Source organism: Harpia harpyja, chromosome 19 (assembly GCF_026419915.1).
Source record: "Harpia harpyja isolate bHarHar1 chromosome 19, bHarHar1 primary haplotype, whole genome shotgun sequence".
Lineage (NCBI taxonomy): Eukaryota > Metazoa > Chordata > Aves > Accipitriformes > Accipitridae > Harpia > Harpia harpyja.
In genome coordinates, this window is record NC_068958.1 from 11,585,806 (window position 1) to 11,601,200 (window position 15,395).

Consider the following 15,395-nt stretch of genomic DNA (forward strand, 5'->3'; position numbering starts at 1 on the left):
CAGCAACAGCAACTAAATTTACTTGATTGTAGAGACTACATAATCTCTCATCAAAAGGTGTCTTTTTTATTCCTTCTTTTCTTCCTACTTATACTTCAGGAGAAGCACTGTTTTTACAATGAAGTGGATTTGCTTTTAAGGAGTTTATACATTAGCTAGTAAACTACTATGCTCTGCCATGCAGGCTCTTTTTCTGTCTTGGCCAAAGGCGGTACACTGTTTTCTGCTGTCATGTCTTTTTACACTGATCACATTCGTTCTTGATGTATTTTCTTATGTATTAGCATAAATAGCATTTGTCTGCTTTTTCCAATGATGTTGAAACTTCATTAAGAAAATGCAAATTAAAAGTAATTAACAAAAATATACAGCTACATAAATAATGCTCATGCTCACCCAGAGTACCAAGCACAGAACAAGCAGCTCTGCTGGAGTTTAACAACTTCACATTGCAATCAAAGGCAAACAGTGAGACATACCCCATTTAGGGAGGGGTGGAAAAAGCTTATCAGTGCCGAAAGCAAGGCCTTAAAACGAGGACTGCCCAAAACACCAGATTTCCTTGTAGCTCCTAAGTACCTGGGTCCACATGCCTACGTTTTGACTACAGATACTGGCTCTTCATAAAACATTTTTTAGCTGCGTACGAGTAGGTTATATGTATTTTTTTAGTTCTGAGAAGAACTATTTCCTATCATGGGCTTTGCCTTTCATGACTATGAAAAGCACCATGTGCCTTGTTGGACTAGGACTTTCGTATTTATGATTAAGAACAAATGCAAGAAGAGCTAGCTGCCAGCAAATTCTGCAATTCTTCCATCTTTAGGTTAAAAACATACTGTTGGAGCAAAAGGTACTTAAATGCATCATTCTGCTAACAGCTTAGAATATGAAGCAGAGTGTGAATGGTTGGCAGTAAAAAAAAAATTGTAAAAAAAATCATAAAAACATACACACACAAAAAAATGGGACCAATCTTGAAGTTTTTGGAAGGATAAAACTCTTATCGGGAAGGGTTCTTTCAAAGTAAAAGCACTGCATCTAAAGACATTACCCAAATGTTATCAAATCAGGTATGGTAGCTTTCAGCTTCTGGAAGTACTAATAGGGAAATAAGTATGTCCAAAACTACTATTTTTTGTATTGCATTGTATTGCAATATTGTACCTCAAGGCTGGTGGTGTTGCGTTCTTCATCCATGTCTGGAGGTACAGCAGGAGCAAAAAAAAAAAAAAAAAAGAAGAGAAGACCAGGTTAAGAGATGACTGCACTCTCTAATCCAAAGTCCTTTTAACTCCGCAACGCACAGCGTACCACAACTGCTCTTCCAGTTTGGCTGAACAAGACAATTCAAGGGGAACAACGTTTTGGTTTTGTTTTTTTTTTTACTTCATTGTCCCTTTCTCTCTTTGTTGAGCAACAAAAACCATCCAGTCTTCAAGGAAAACCAGAGCTACCAGTAATGACAGCTACCTAACTCCTCTAGGAAGCGGCGCAACAGGACTTCGCTCAAACGTCTCTGCTCTCTCTTGAGGAAACCCCCCACGGAGACGGGAATGTTTAACGCTGAGAACACCCACGGGAGGGAGGGACACCCCCCCCCGGTGCCCACACCCCAGTGGCACAAAGAACCCTCTCCGGGTTACGTGTTCTGTAAGGAACAGGGAAACGCCGGGCAGGCACAGACCCGGGGACACTCACCGACGCCTCTTTTCGGAGGGAAAAGCCGTACAGAAACAAGGGGCGGCCGCAGCCCTGTCAGCGGGTCAGGACAGACCCCGAGCCGGCCCCGGGTCGCCCCTCCTTTGCCGCCACCCCAGCACACCGAGCCCTCGGCCCCTGCCCGGCTCCGCTTCCCTCCTCTCGGTAGAGCAGATCACGGAACGCGGACGTTAAAAAAAACAACCTCCCGCGCGGCACCGGCACTACACGAGCCTGCGAGGCCCGGGCCCCCGCCACCGCCACCGCCGCTCCCCACCGAGCCCCGGGCATCCCGCGGCGGGACCGGCCGGGCCGGGCCGGGTCCCGTCCCGTCCCCTCACCTGCCGCCGCCGCCGCGCTCGGAGCCGCCCAGGCCGGGGTCAAAGGTCAACCCCGCAGGGCGGGGACGAAGGTCACGAAGGGAAGACGCCGCCGCCCGCCGAGAGGCGAAAGGCAGACCCCGCCCACGCCTCGGGCTCCTCGCTGCTGATTGGCGGACAAGTCCCCACCCCCGCGCCGAATGGCCCGCGTCCTTCGCAGGTTACAATAGGGATTGGCCGGTGCCTTTCGGCCAATGGGAGCGGGCGGTATTGGTGTGTGCGGAGGCGGGCGCGCGGCGGAGCTCGGCGGGGCGGCCGCCGGTGCGGTCCCGGCTTCGCCGAGCCTTCAGGAGGCCGCGGGTTCCCGGCATGGGGCTGCTGACCGAGCTGGCCCGCGGGCTGGTGCGGGGCGCCGACCGCATGTCCCCGTTCACCAGCAAGCGCGGCCCCCGGAGCTACAACAGGGGCCGAGGGGCCAAGAAGCTGGGCGTGCTCACCTCCAGCAAGAAGTTCATCCTTATCAAGGAGATGGTGCCCGAGTTCGTCGTCCCCGACCTGGAGGGCTTCAAGCTCAAGCCCTACGTCTCGTACCGTGCCCCCGAGGGCTCCGAACCGCCTATGACAGCCAAGCAGCTCTTCACCGAGGTGGTGGCTCCCCGCATCGAGAAGGACGTGAAGGAGGGCACTTTTGACCCCAACAACCTGGAGAAGTACGGCTTCGAGCCGACGCAGGAGGGCAAGCTCTTCCAGCTCTTCCCCAAGAACTACGTGCGGTAGGGAGCAAACAGCAGGGCTCCTGGGGCCGTGCATCGCCACTGTATGAGATGCGGCCCGCGCCAGCAAACGCGGGACGGTTTCTGTCGCTGGCAATGAAAAGCAAATCCTTCCGCTTATGTCTTTCTGCAATGTTTGATTTAAATTGCCGTAGGGAAATTGGCGGTTAATTGCCCACTCGTGACTAAGGAAAGCGTTACTTGTATCTTGCACCGCGCCCTGCTCTCGAGAAGAACTGATTGACCAGGCGCTGCTAATTATCAGGAGGCAGTTTCTCTCCGGGTCGCTAAAACATCATTCCTTCCTTCTGGGAAGGAATTCCTGTCGTCTGGAAACAAAGGAGGGCATGTCTTACCTACTTGGGAGACTCTGGAGTCTCCCGGCTGCGGAGAGCAGGCCACTGCAAGCTGAACAGCGTCCCCTCATGAGAGCACTGCCGCCACATGCGCGGACCTGCAGCCGCAGCCAAAGAGGGAACACGCCGACAGGTTTACCCCCAACCCCAGTGAAGTGTTCCGCTAAACCGGGAGTGAGACCCCCAACAGGCAAAACCAAGTCCGTACCCTGAACTCTCCGAGAACTGTAGCTTATGTTGAATGCCGCAATTTTTCCAGACTTCCCCAAGCCTTAAAGCTACTCTTTCTTTCAGAGTAAGTCAAGATACAGTTAATAGGTACACTTAACATCTGTTCCTTAGTGCAGCTGCTTGAAGTGACAAGGTAACTGTTTAAATTGGATTATTTTTGGACACATATTCCTAGAAGAGCAGTGTCTTGCTGTTCATCAGATTAAATGGATAAAAGTGACACTTCCGTAGACAGTCCCGTGTAACTGTTTAAAGTAGAAACTGCTAAATTCCAAATGTTGTAAGTCATTGGAAATAAAATGTTTTCTCTGACACACAAGTGCCATGGTTTTTGAGAAAATAATTCTTCTGTGTGACAGTCGTGTCTGCAGAGCGTAGCCCTCCCAAGAGGCACTCGGGGGTGGGGGGTGGGGGTTCTGTGAGGTTTTCTAAATACAAAGAACCACAAAGCTTAAGAATTAGAGAATTGCAAAAAAAATGTTCACTTTTGGAGAAAGGAAGCATGTTTACTGTGTTTTCTGTGAGCATCCAGTCTGAAATGAAGACTGACAGATAAATCATTAAAGTGTTGTTAAAAAAGACATATTTTCAGGGCTGGGTAGGGCTGTGATGGCAGGGAGGGGACGCTGCACTGGCCTCCGCTCCTTAGTGTTGCAGCCCCGTGTAACCGCAAATGGAGGAGGAGCTGTTAGCACACTGGCACCGAGGGTGTGAGAGTCATATCTGTAGTGCGGGTGAGGGAAGGTGCAGTTTTTCCAATTAATTAAGCCCGACTGGCAATCTTCACTTATTTTTCAGCTCATCAGAATAATGGTTATATGCAAGCAGTTGTTTTCTGCCTTCAGCTCTGGACACTGTTGCTGTCAGTGCAGAGGTGGTGCTTCACCCCTTCCTTTCAGAGGTGTCACGTTCTTAGGCTCCACCTCACGCTTTCCAGAAAGGAAAACTCCTTGCAGTCAGTTGGAGGAGGGTGGAGGACAGGTGAATGCAAGGCTGGAGAGCAGGAGATCCTGTACCCTTTGATGCCAATACCAGCTTGGTCTTGAACAAGTCGCCTGTCTTACCTTCCTTACGTGAAGGCAGATCATAATAAGAGACTCCTCATTTCTCAGGGCAAAGCAACGACTAGCATAATGCATAAATCGAGTGCCCCAATCTGGTCGTGTTCTGTGACACCACTCCAGCTTCACTAACCTCAGGCTGTTTCCTCTTAATCTCACATGGAAATAAAAAAAAGCATTACAGCCTTTTAAGACAGAGTCACAGTCAAAAGCCACGTTGCTACAGGGATACACCCTCGGTGTTCTCACCAGGGCGTGAGGGAACTGGATTGACTACTCTGACTCCCAAAGAACATTCAACACCACCACCAAACACCCTCAAAGAGATGGAGCCATCACAGGATGGGGCAGAAGGTCATCACAAGGACTAACTGGGAAGGACTTTTTAAAATCAAAATGACTAAGAAAGATAAATCACTTATATTGATTTTATTTTAGAAACATCCAAAAATAGGGTGGTTTGTTTTTTTTTAACAAAAGCTCTGGTTCACAATACTAATCTTCATGTAACAGTGCTCAAGAAAGTTTTCTAAAATACACATTCACCCTTGAAAAAGGAGTTTCAAAGCAGTAAAATTCTTACCTGCTGTACCTCGTTTTAGATGCAGCACTGTTACAGATAGATAGATACCTGTTGCTGGTGTTTCTTTCCCTCCAGACAACTAATTCTTTAGGACCCTCAAAGAGAAACCATGCAAGCTAGAAGTATAAGCTGGTTTTTTGTTTCTAGGAAGATAATAGAGAGTGTTCCAGAAACGGTCTTTTGCTGATATTTCACAGTGAAAAAAGAAAGCTAATGGAGTAACCATGAGAAATTCTGCAGCCATTCCTGGAGGTAGTTAGGGCAATGTTGTTAAGATTTTGGTTTCTGTACTTACTTATTTTGAACTTAAAAGATGTCAGGAAACACTGCTTATGCTTTTTGGATGTTTTGATCTTAAAGCTGTTCACCTTTACAAATCTGAAAGATCTTGACTTTGGACCTAAATGTACGTCTCGCTATGGAGAGCGGAAAACATGAGTCTGATACCAAGAGGCTATGGGGGGTGGTTAAGTGTGGCACTAAAACAGAGCAGGGCTTGCTACACAATTTATGCTAAACCAGATTGTGCTTAGCTTGGAGAGTGATAAAGGGAGATTGCAACCAGGTGATGAGTCTGATGTAAAACTAGGCTGTGCAGGTACACAATAATCCTTCCAAGAAAGGCCCTGCTCAGAACAAAGCTTCCTCTCGCTGAACTGCTGTCTGTCATACCAGCCAGTCTGGATTTCCTTCTAATAAAGAATTTCTCCCTACTAAAGACGACTATAAGCACATTGCACTGTCAGTATCTGCACTGTCTTTGAGCATCTTCTCAAGGTACTTACTAGTTTACAGCTCACACAGCAAGCTACACACACAGCTAAGCCTCTGCTCATGGGCTTTTCTGAGACATTCAGAGAAACCTCTGACCACACACTGTGTTTGTCTACATGTAGCAGCGCAGACGTGGAAGGAGAACGGGCTTAACAGACCAATTGTACAAATGCAAACCAGCCTTGAAGGGATTAAAATATAAGGTACAAACAAGCAGCCTTTGAGAAGAAGGCTGTCCTACTTTGAATGAGTACATTAAGGGAAAACTAAATAAACGTGTCTGTGCTTGACCACACGCCTCAAAGCAAAGGCTTTCCTCAGCGCTGAAAATAAAATACCAGTAATCCCATCGGTATTGGCCTTAAAAGACTCAGAAGCTCAACAATAAAACTGGAAAAGGCCAACAGAAATTAGACAGGGCATAAGCTCAGATGTCGCTCTCAGTCCAGGAGTTTTCCTACCCCTCTCCCTTGGGACTAGTCAATGCAAACTTTCAACTGTTCTTTCAGATGGAGATCTAGTACTTGGCATCTCCGAAGGGGTCACCAGGCTCATCTCCCACTTCCAGACATGGAGAATATTGTCATAGAAAGAACAAGTTGCTACAATGCTCATTTCTTTCGGGCTGTCTACAGACCTGGTTGAATCACTGCTTCTGTCCAGGCCCATTCCATTGGGTCTCTTAGCTCCTGAGTCAGAACCCCTGTCTGACTCAGGATCTCCCCCTCGGTCAGGACCCCCAGCCAAATCTAAACTCCCCTTTAAATCAGGGCCCCTAACCAGGTCAGGATCCCCAGACAGCTTAGGACCCCTCTCTGCTTTGAGCGGCAAGGCAGGGCCTTCACTCTCCTCATCCAATATGACATCAAAAGTAGCTGTAGGAGACTCATAAATTATCTTCAGGTTTTGGACCTGCAAATTCAGTCTCTCGTCTCCTTCCTCTGACCTTCCCACAAGCTCCTCCGAAGACAGGCACGCAGCAGCAGAGTCCTGTGTTGCAGTCAAGCAATCCCTCGGACAGAGCCTTGACCAGTCAGCCCCATAGGCCAAGGAATTGTGCAAGACGTAGGATGACAGGATGATACATTCCTCCGTGTTTTCCGCTTTAAAAAAAAAAAAAAAAAGAGCAGAAATCAAGTTGTGAAATGGTTTGTTGCAGACTGCTCAGAAGCCATTCTGGCATTGGCTATGTCCTACAGGAAGAGTTCCCTGGTTATTGCCACCTTCACAACAGGGTTAAGCATTCTAGGAGAAATGAGGTACTGCCTCTCCTGGCAATTCTTCAGCCGCCTCTCATTAGCTTTGATTTTCCATGGTTCGGTAAGCAGACAGGAGAAGAGGGTTTAATGGGCATGAGGTATAAGAGCCTCGTTATTCAAAATACCTAGAAAGGCTCAAGAAAGACAAGACAGATCACAGCAATTGCCACTGAGCCATAAATACAGCTGGTGAGATTGCCAGACCAGGTTCTGGTTATAAATAAATTACAGATGTGTTCTTCCCATGAGCTTTCAGAGTCAAATGCTTACTCTGATATTAAATGGACATCAAGTTCCTCCCTTCCCTACACAGGAGAAATGTTATCCCCATTTCACAAGCTGTGGGTCTGCCCAAGGCCTGGAGAAACCCAGGAAGGCAACCATTTTATGCAAGATTGTATTTGTAATGTAAATGCAAACAGCTTTTAATCATGTAAATACCTTCTGATTCACATGGGGAGCTTGTTCATGTTACTCTAGATTAACCAGACTGCACAGCACTTCCTTTCTGAGGCAATAACCAATTCATTGCAGGTCAGTAACTTCTGCTGACAGTAAAGCACCACCTGACACTCAGAAGAACCTCTTTGAACCATCAAGATGAATACAAACCAGAATGGTTGTGTCAACAGGTAATGCCTTCACACCAAAACAGGCTTTCTTCCCATGAAGAGAAGTTACGAGAGATTTACACATAAATAATGACAGTGCCTTTGCACAACCTATCAGGCCAAGAGTGAGGATAGGCCTGGGAAAGCTGGCAGAGTTACCTCAAGTTGGAATAAAAGTCTATGGCTATTAACAACATCTAGATCTCTCTAGCTAGCTCAGAGCTGGAGTTCCCCCATTAACCTGGAGGTAGGAAAGGAGAGCAGCAGAGGAACACAAGAACATCTCTGTTCCTCTGAACACTCACCCATGCTTCCGCGGCAGTCAAGAATTTTGAATCCACTCTGCATGCAGGCTGCTAACAGCACAAAATCACAGGTTGGGTGCCACTTCAACCTCCAAACTCCACCTTCAACGTGGGTGTCTGCCAGCGGCTGCTTTATGTTCCTGGTGTCCCACAACAGCACATGCTCGTCATAGCTGGAGACATATTACAAATAAATATGGAGACAAGCAGCAAAGCTGATTCAGTGCAACAAGTACAGAAGAAAATTTGGAAAGATCACATGCTCTTCACCACACTGAATGTCTGAAGAGACTGCACCTTGAGCAGCACTAGCAGCACATTCAAAATAACAGAGGAGGCTGGTCACACTAGTGAAGAGCAGCTAGAAGGGATTTACCTGCCAGTAGCCAGAAGATTCTCACGGTGGGGACTGCACTGAATGCTGCACACACCCATTGAGTGTCTGCAAAAGAGGAACATAGAGCAGAGGGAAGAGACAGCAATGTATGATTTGAGAAGGGATTCTTCCTTGAATTTCAAGGATTTGGGGTCCACATTACTGCATCAAGGTGTCTCAGGAAAGGAGAGTAAGGTAAACTCAAATTTTAGTCCAGTGAAACATACAAGCAGAGTTCCATCTACACAGTCCAACAGCCTTCCCAGGGCAAAACTTCTACTCACATAGTCTCTTAGCACAAATACTTTCTAGTAATATTTGCACCATAAACTGCTGTTCAGAGCCTGTACGAATTTCAGCAAAACAACTCCATTCCCAGGAGACTTTATTCCCAACATTAATATTTCCATAGCAATAATCCCCAGTGTATTTTAAGGTTACATATAAAATTTCACTAGAGAGCTGTGTATATTGTTTTCATCATATTCTAAAAGATAGGTTAATGCCATCAGAAAAAAGAGATTACTTCAAATGAGTGAACAGTAGAGAACAAAGTATTTCCTAAAAAACGTTCCATAATAAGATATCCAAATTTAACACACACAAAAATTCCCAAAATAGAAGTGTAAATCAGGATCCTTCTTTTAGAAAGAAGCTACCACCATCTTCATGGTGGAAGCGAGCAGTTGGTTTATTATGTTGAAGGACGTGAAGAAGAAAGTTTCAACCTGAAGTTGTTCTGATGAAAAAACCTAACAGATGTCTCCATTTCCCAAGGGAGGCAGAAACAGGACTCCACTGTCACTGCACATCTCTGAATTCCATGGCTTGGGAAGGGACACGGTAGCACCATATGTTCATACACAATAGCTGTAGGGTCCAGCTGCAGACACAGCTTGCCTACCTCCTGCTGGTGAAGACAGGAGTCTCTGGACTACACCTGGTGTCCCAGCCCTTCAGCAGGCTGTCGTCTCCTCCTGCACAAAGACAAAACATTGTTACCCTAACTACCATCCAAATGACCACTGCAGGGCACTGAGGCAACACAGTTAACACCAAGCTGATGCTTTTCAGCCCTAGGATCTCATAGCATTTAACGGACATGCCAAACGTTTGAGGCTCACAGTACTCGTCACCACAGAAGAGACATTCATTAACAATACCCTCACTTTGCCAAGCAAAAAAAAATTAGAAGATAAAAAGACTGGACTTTAGAAGCTCTCTGGCTCTCTTCTGCACACTGCAAGAGATTATCATCTTTTTTGGCAATAGCCAGCTGAACTACAGTTTAAAAGGCACAGCTTCTCCTAATTAACTCCAACCACTTCCCACAATCAAGAAGCCTTTTACCCCTAGCAGAGGCCCCAACTCTTTTAAGAGATGTGATGCAAGCAGCATACCCAACCCTGGAAAGTAAAATCCCAAGGAACACAGATCCCTAACAAGGTGCCCCCTCCTCAACACCCCCAGATGAGATTCCCAGGCCTTACACACCTGAATACACAATATCAGTATCCCAGTAATTAAAAGCAGCAATCCAGGCCTCAAATTTGTGAGCTTCCCACTGGTTCAGGACATGCACAGAAGGAGCAGATTCATCTATGGAGAAAAGATTCAGCTTCCCCTCTGAATCGCTGCTGATTACTCTCAAAGGACATCCACTATGGTGGAATACAGAGAAAACATTAGAAATTACTGAAACTTGTGTCCTAAGAAGTTGTTAGAGTAAAAAATGGCAGCCAAAGCATAGACAGATAACATAACATAATACTATATATGTTTGATTCAACTAAACATTGATAGAAACTGGTAGTACAGTGGAAGAAATGCACACATTTATACAGTTCTTTTCAGCTTCAGCCCATCCCATCTTAAAATCATCTACACCAATGATCCCCATTCCCTGATCTCACAGGGGGAGCAAACCACTCACACTCACGTGAGAGAAAGAAAACCAGCCTTGGGTCTTTCTTTCTCCTACATGCAGAATGTGACTTCTCGCATGCTTGATATTACATCAATAAACAAATTCCATGTGAAGACAGATTTTTTTCTACTCCAAGTCAGACTGACAAGGACCTCTCAGAGTCTCTTCGCTCTTCCGGAGTATGAAGAAATGTTTTATTTCCCTGCTATCACAGACATCTGAAGTGCTGGCTGATCCTGACCTTTCCTGCTCTCTTCCTGTGGCACAGTACAGTTGCAGTTTCTGGACACAATGTACTTGGAGCACCAGCAAAAGTTCTGCAGCTCACAGTGCACAGATTTTCTGACATTCCCTGACATGAACTAGGTACTTTCTGTTTGGTTATCTGCAATTGTAGGTACTGATTTGGTGGCTCAGGGCTTCTTTCCATTTTTACACTGTATGCTAGTTACTTAACCATACTGAATCTCCCAAATTTCCACAGAAGAGATATGGGGTCACCCCCTTCCTACAGAGACGTGAAGGCTGCGCATTCAGCTTCTAGATGGCATTATTTGTCTCTCAAGTGACAACAGTGACAGGCTTTAAAGGGACTTTACATCATGGCAACAATCATTTATCTTGAAAGGCAGAGACAAGGGGAAGAAGGAATGTAAGGAAGAAGAAAGTAGAACAAGGAATTCTACTTATTCATTAAACAGCATGCACAGAAACAGCTTTAATTAGCAAAAACTACTAAATATTTGCCCTACAGCATTAAGCATAGGACTGCCTGATCCCCTCAGTTTCCACTCTCACACCAAAGGCACCACTTTCTGTTTTGTACTTAACTTGCAGAAAATATATACCCTACCTCTTTCAAGGTACAGCTAATTCATGTTGTTTCATGCAGTAATGCCATTTGTGAGATCAAATGTATGAGCATTTGAGAGAGGAAGGAGCCACTTCCAAACCAATTCTCTCCCATTTCTCACTAACCCACGTTTAAACTTCCTACACGTGCTATTATTAGCAGTTCTTAAGCAGAACTTCACACTAAAATTTCAGCCATTCTAAAAGCAGAGTTGGAACCAGTGGATCCATCTGCATCCCATTCTGATCTTTCCTTTTAGCAAGGGGAACAGAAGACATGTCCCTGGCTCACCTGCCACCATTCACCATAGCACAACCTCACATTTGTTGTTGGTTTAGTCTCTGTTACAGTGGCCACAGTATGTCTTCTTGTTCCTCTGTCACCCTTGCTCTGGAAATAGTAACTTCTAGAGAAGGTGCAGGGAGACAGCTGGGACCAAGAAAGTCTTAAGCTACTTCACAAAAAGCCACCAAAGGTTCATTCATCAAAGTCCTCGGCTTATGCCTGGAAGCTGTCACACGCACAATGACCTCCAATACCAGCCTTTATCTCTCCATCCTCACCATTGCTCTCGTCCTGTGGACCAGTCTAAAGACAAGGCCAGACGCTGTGCACCAAGATCAACCCGGAAGCATGGCTCCAACATGCAGCTGTTCTTCTACTAGAAAGAAAAGGAGTGGGTTAAGACTGGGGAGAGAGCAGGTATACAAAACTTTTACCACTTACTCCTATGGCAGGTGTTTCCCAGAGACCAATGAGCATATTAGGGTCCCACACTACAGAAGAGATGAAACGTCCCACAGCAACATACGATTGCTTAGTACTAGCTGAACGGCAAACATATGCATACACAGGATCCTCACCCTTCTGCCACCCATCTCTCACCAAATCCCCCTTAAACTTCGCTTCCTCTCACCAGGTGATGAAGTGCAGAAAAAGTGATGACCTAATTGTTGAATTCCCTTACAGACTGGCTTCTGCTTTCTTTGCTCTGTGGGAATGGTTCTACTGAATACACCCTTCTCTCACCAAAGGAAAGAAACCCCTCTCCAAAAGTCTTCCCTGTTTTTAACAACTTTGCATCTTCTGCTGTCTTTACCAGTTAGTCCATATTTATTGTCAAGTGACAGTTTCCAGTGTTTGCTTCTGGTCCCCTCATGCCTCTCATCTCCCACACTCTGCAGGTGGGTAAAGCCCAGCCAGTCTCTCTGGCGCCATGACCAAATTTGTGGGATTTATGAGAAACATTATCAGAGGACAAAAGAAGAAGTGTTTAAAAAGCTAGGCATATTGAGAAAGCCATGAAAACCATACAGCTTTCCTGCATGTCTCTGAACACTGCTAATAATCCAGAGATGTATTAAATCTGGGTTAAACACAGCTTCAACAGCAGTAAGTGTTACAGCCACCTACCTCGCTGCCAGTCAGGTGGCAAAACTCCACGGCGCCTGTTGAGTTTGCAATGCCAACCATGGGATGTTCTGCAATGGGAATGTGGCACCTAAAAGATCAAGTTAAACAAGTCTTGAATGCCCACCTTTCTTGTATTTAAGGAGGAGAGCAAAGTCATAACTTTTATTCCAGGATGCACAAGGAGAAGGTACTCGACCAAAAAAATCTTATGAAGAAAATCTAAGGCTCCTCAAGTTCCCAAAAACCTGCCTGGAGGGGATTGTATATCGGGGAAATCTACTATATATTATTAAATAAACAAAAGATGTCCACAGTCACTGACAAATATTTATAAATAACCAGAAGAGCATAACAGAAATGAGCACAGCCTTTGCTCACTGGAACAAACTGGAGGATACTTCCCTCCAATAAGCCAGGGGCAGTTTAGTTAGTAAATATTACTGTTGCTGCCATACCAACAGCTAAAACAGGATCCCAGAGGGGCAGACCACGCTATTGTGAGCTCCAAGCCTCGACAGGCCAGCATTACCATTTGATGTCCAGAATGGCGGCAGTGTCAATCCTCTGGATTTCCGTCAGCGGGATGTAAGGTTGCTCCTCGTTGTAGTGATACAGGTAGAGGCGCCCAGTCCGGTCACAAGCCCCATTGCTTCCTCGGGAGTCAGTCTACACCAAAAATTGGAAAGAAAAAGAGTAGGCTTAGCAGCAATGCTACCTCCCCCAGACCTCTCCCCACCCGAGATCTTGCCGGGAGCGGCCGGCAGCAGCAGGGCAGACGGCTCCCGCGTCGAGAGGCCCTCCCTTGAGGGATTCAAGCTGCCACAGCTCCCTCAGAGGCAGCCACGCTCACCGGCGGGGCCCACTCAGCCCCACACGGTGGCTGCGGCCTCCTCAAGCCAACCCAGCTGCGACGAGGCACGGCCCCACAGCGTGGGGACTGACAGGACCGGGTCCGGGCGCAGGACTGAGGCGGCCGGGGGGGCACCCGAGGCGGCGCTGAGGCGACCGGTGGCGACTGAGCTGGCCCGCGAAGGGCGGGAAACCACCCCCGGGCCCGACTGAGGCGGCCGAGGAGACCACCGGGCCCGGGCGAGGTGGCCCGCGAAGGGCGGGAAAGACCCGCCGGGCCCGACCGCGGTGGCTGAGGCGGCCGGGGCGGGGGGGGGGACGTGTGGAGGCGAGCCCCGCTGCGGCGCCGGGCGGTCGGGCTCACCGCGGCGGGCGGTCGGAGGTGGTAGGTGCCGCAGGCCAGGATGCTGTGCCAGCCCTCCACCGGGCACCACTCCACCGCGTCCGCGCTGAACTCCGTGTCCACCACCTGCAGCGTCCGCGTCCGGCACGGCGCCGCCATCTCAGGGCGGGCTCATCCTGCGCGGGGCGGCGGGACGGCTCCGGGGACGCCGCGCCGCCGCGCAGCGGAACCGCCGCCCGTCTGCTTCCCGGTCAGGGGCGGGCCGGGCCCGGCTTGGCTCGGCCCGGCCCGCCGGGGGCTCCGCCGGCGGTGCTGCCCCCGCCCGGCCCCGCCGAGCCCGGCCGCTCCCCGAGCTGCGCCGCTGCCTAGCCTGGAAGAGGAGCCCGGCGGCCCAAGCCGGGCTTGCTGGCACAAGCAGCTCGGGAAGGTGCCGAGCTTCATCCTTAACCGCCCTCGGATGAGGGTTTTTCCTTTAACTCGTCCAAGCTCCTTCCAGGCAGTCTTCTAGCACCCACCACATGCCGAGGAAAGGGCTCTGCAGCTCAAACGCATGTCAGGTGAAGGACTGCTGCTCAGTTTTAACCAGCAGCTGCTCATTAGAGAGAAAATCGGCATCAGTATTCCCTTGGCATCCTCCCTCTGCCAGTCTTAAAGACCTTCCTCATATCCCTGTCACTCAACCCTCTTCCAGAATAGACGCAGTTGATGTAGCTGTGCCTTTGCAGAAGCTGTTCTGGACCACGGAGGGATCCCGTTCCCTGCCCTGAGCAGTCCCCTTTCCTCCCAGTCTTTTCCAAGACAGGAGGGTGAGAACTGCACGCTCGGGACGCAGCACACCACGCATTTGTGCCGTGGTGCTGGTCTCTGCTCTCCCCTCCTTTCCTTGAGCCTGGTTTGCTGCTGTTCCCTAAGCAGAAACTTCTGCAGGATTGTGTTTCACAACTGAAAGGTCTCATTGCTGAGTGAAACTAGTCAGCTAAGGGCTCATCTTCTGATGTTTTCCCATAAGCAACACTATGTTTATTGACACCAAATTTCATCTACCAGTCCGTCTCATGGGATCCTCCTGCAATTCTTCACTCAGCCTTTATTATATTATTATTACACTGAATAACCTCACCAGTGGATGTTATCACCTTCCCGATTCGTTACTTCTTCCCAATTATTTCACATATTGGCTAACCAACTGTTGACTTCCCTCCACCCCAAAAAAACCTCCAACTCTTCCCTTTTTTGTGTTTTAGAACTGTATTGACTCTTCCCCAATATTTACCCATCGATGCTGCATCATAGCATCCATGAATTTGCTACGTGCAAGTGCTGCATTCCCCTGGCTGTAGTTTGCCACATCTGCCCTGAGACTCCTTTCAGAAGCTGTTGTCACATTTGCCACGGGTACTGAAGGAGGGGTTACTATCCCAGCTCGTACCTCGGTTTATTCATCCTCGAGCTCCCTTAGAGGCTATAGGTGGCACCGTCCTGGCAACTTGTTACTGCTCGTTTCATCTGAACTTTAATCTCTCCTAAAATCACTTCAGTTCTAAACAGATTCTCTATTGAGCTCTCCATGTGGAAGTATTCCTGTATGAACCCCCCAGCTCTTTCACAGCAAACAACTCATTTTTTTTTTTTCTTCCCCCCCCCCCCCCCCCCGCCAGGA

At 48.0% G+C, this 15,395-nt stretch overlaps 3 protein-coding genes across 5 annotated transcripts in view; 1 reads left to right on the plus strand and 2 right to left on the minus strand.

Annotated features, from left to right (window-relative positions):
- The window catches only part of PNPLA7 (patatin like phospholipase domain containing 7), a 134,000-nt gene extending 131,849 nt beyond the window's left edge, over positions 1-2,151 (minus strand). Inside the window, exons 1-2 of one of the 3 annotated variants that reach the window (XM_052814281.1) lie at positions 2,043-2,151; positions 1,168-1,202 (exon numbers count right to left, since the gene is read on the minus strand). In XM_052814281.1, the coding sequence (XP_052670241.1) occupies positions 1,168-1,200 (33 nt within the window). In that variant the 5' untranslated portion in view covers positions 1,201-1,202; positions 2,043-2,151. Of the gene's footprint in view, positions 1-1,167; positions 1,203-1,701; positions 1,874-2,042 lie in introns of those variants that run through there. The other 2 variants (XM_052814282.1, XM_052814280.1) reach the window with 2 other exon arrangements.
- Positions 2,152-2,294: 143 nt separating this feature from the next.
- On the plus strand, positions 2,295-2,914 carry MRPL41 (mitochondrial ribosomal protein L41). Its single transcript, XM_052815792.1, has one exon. The coding sequence runs from the start codon at positions 2,391-2,393 to the stop codon at positions 2,796-2,798; it is 408 nt and encodes a 135-aa protein (XP_052671752.1). The 5' UTR covers positions 2,295-2,390; the 3' UTR covers positions 2,799-2,914.
- Positions 2,915-4,856: 1,942 nt separating this feature from the next.
- Positions 4,857-14,007, minus strand: DPH7 (diphthamide biosynthesis 7). Its single transcript, XM_052815009.1, has 9 exons — positions 13,757-14,007; positions 13,073-13,209; positions 12,544-12,631; positions 11,694-11,788; positions 9,845-10,011; positions 9,255-9,327; positions 8,351-8,416; positions 7,975-8,147; positions 4,857-6,902 (listed from the first exon to the last, which is right to left on the minus strand). Exons 1-9 carry the CDS (start codon positions 13,892-13,894, stop codon positions 6,280-6,282), a joined length of 1,560 nt encoding a protein of 519 aa, XP_052670969.1. The 5' UTR covers positions 13,895-14,007; the 3' UTR covers positions 4,857-6,279.
- Between the last annotated feature and the right edge of the window lie 1,388 nt (positions 14,008-15,395).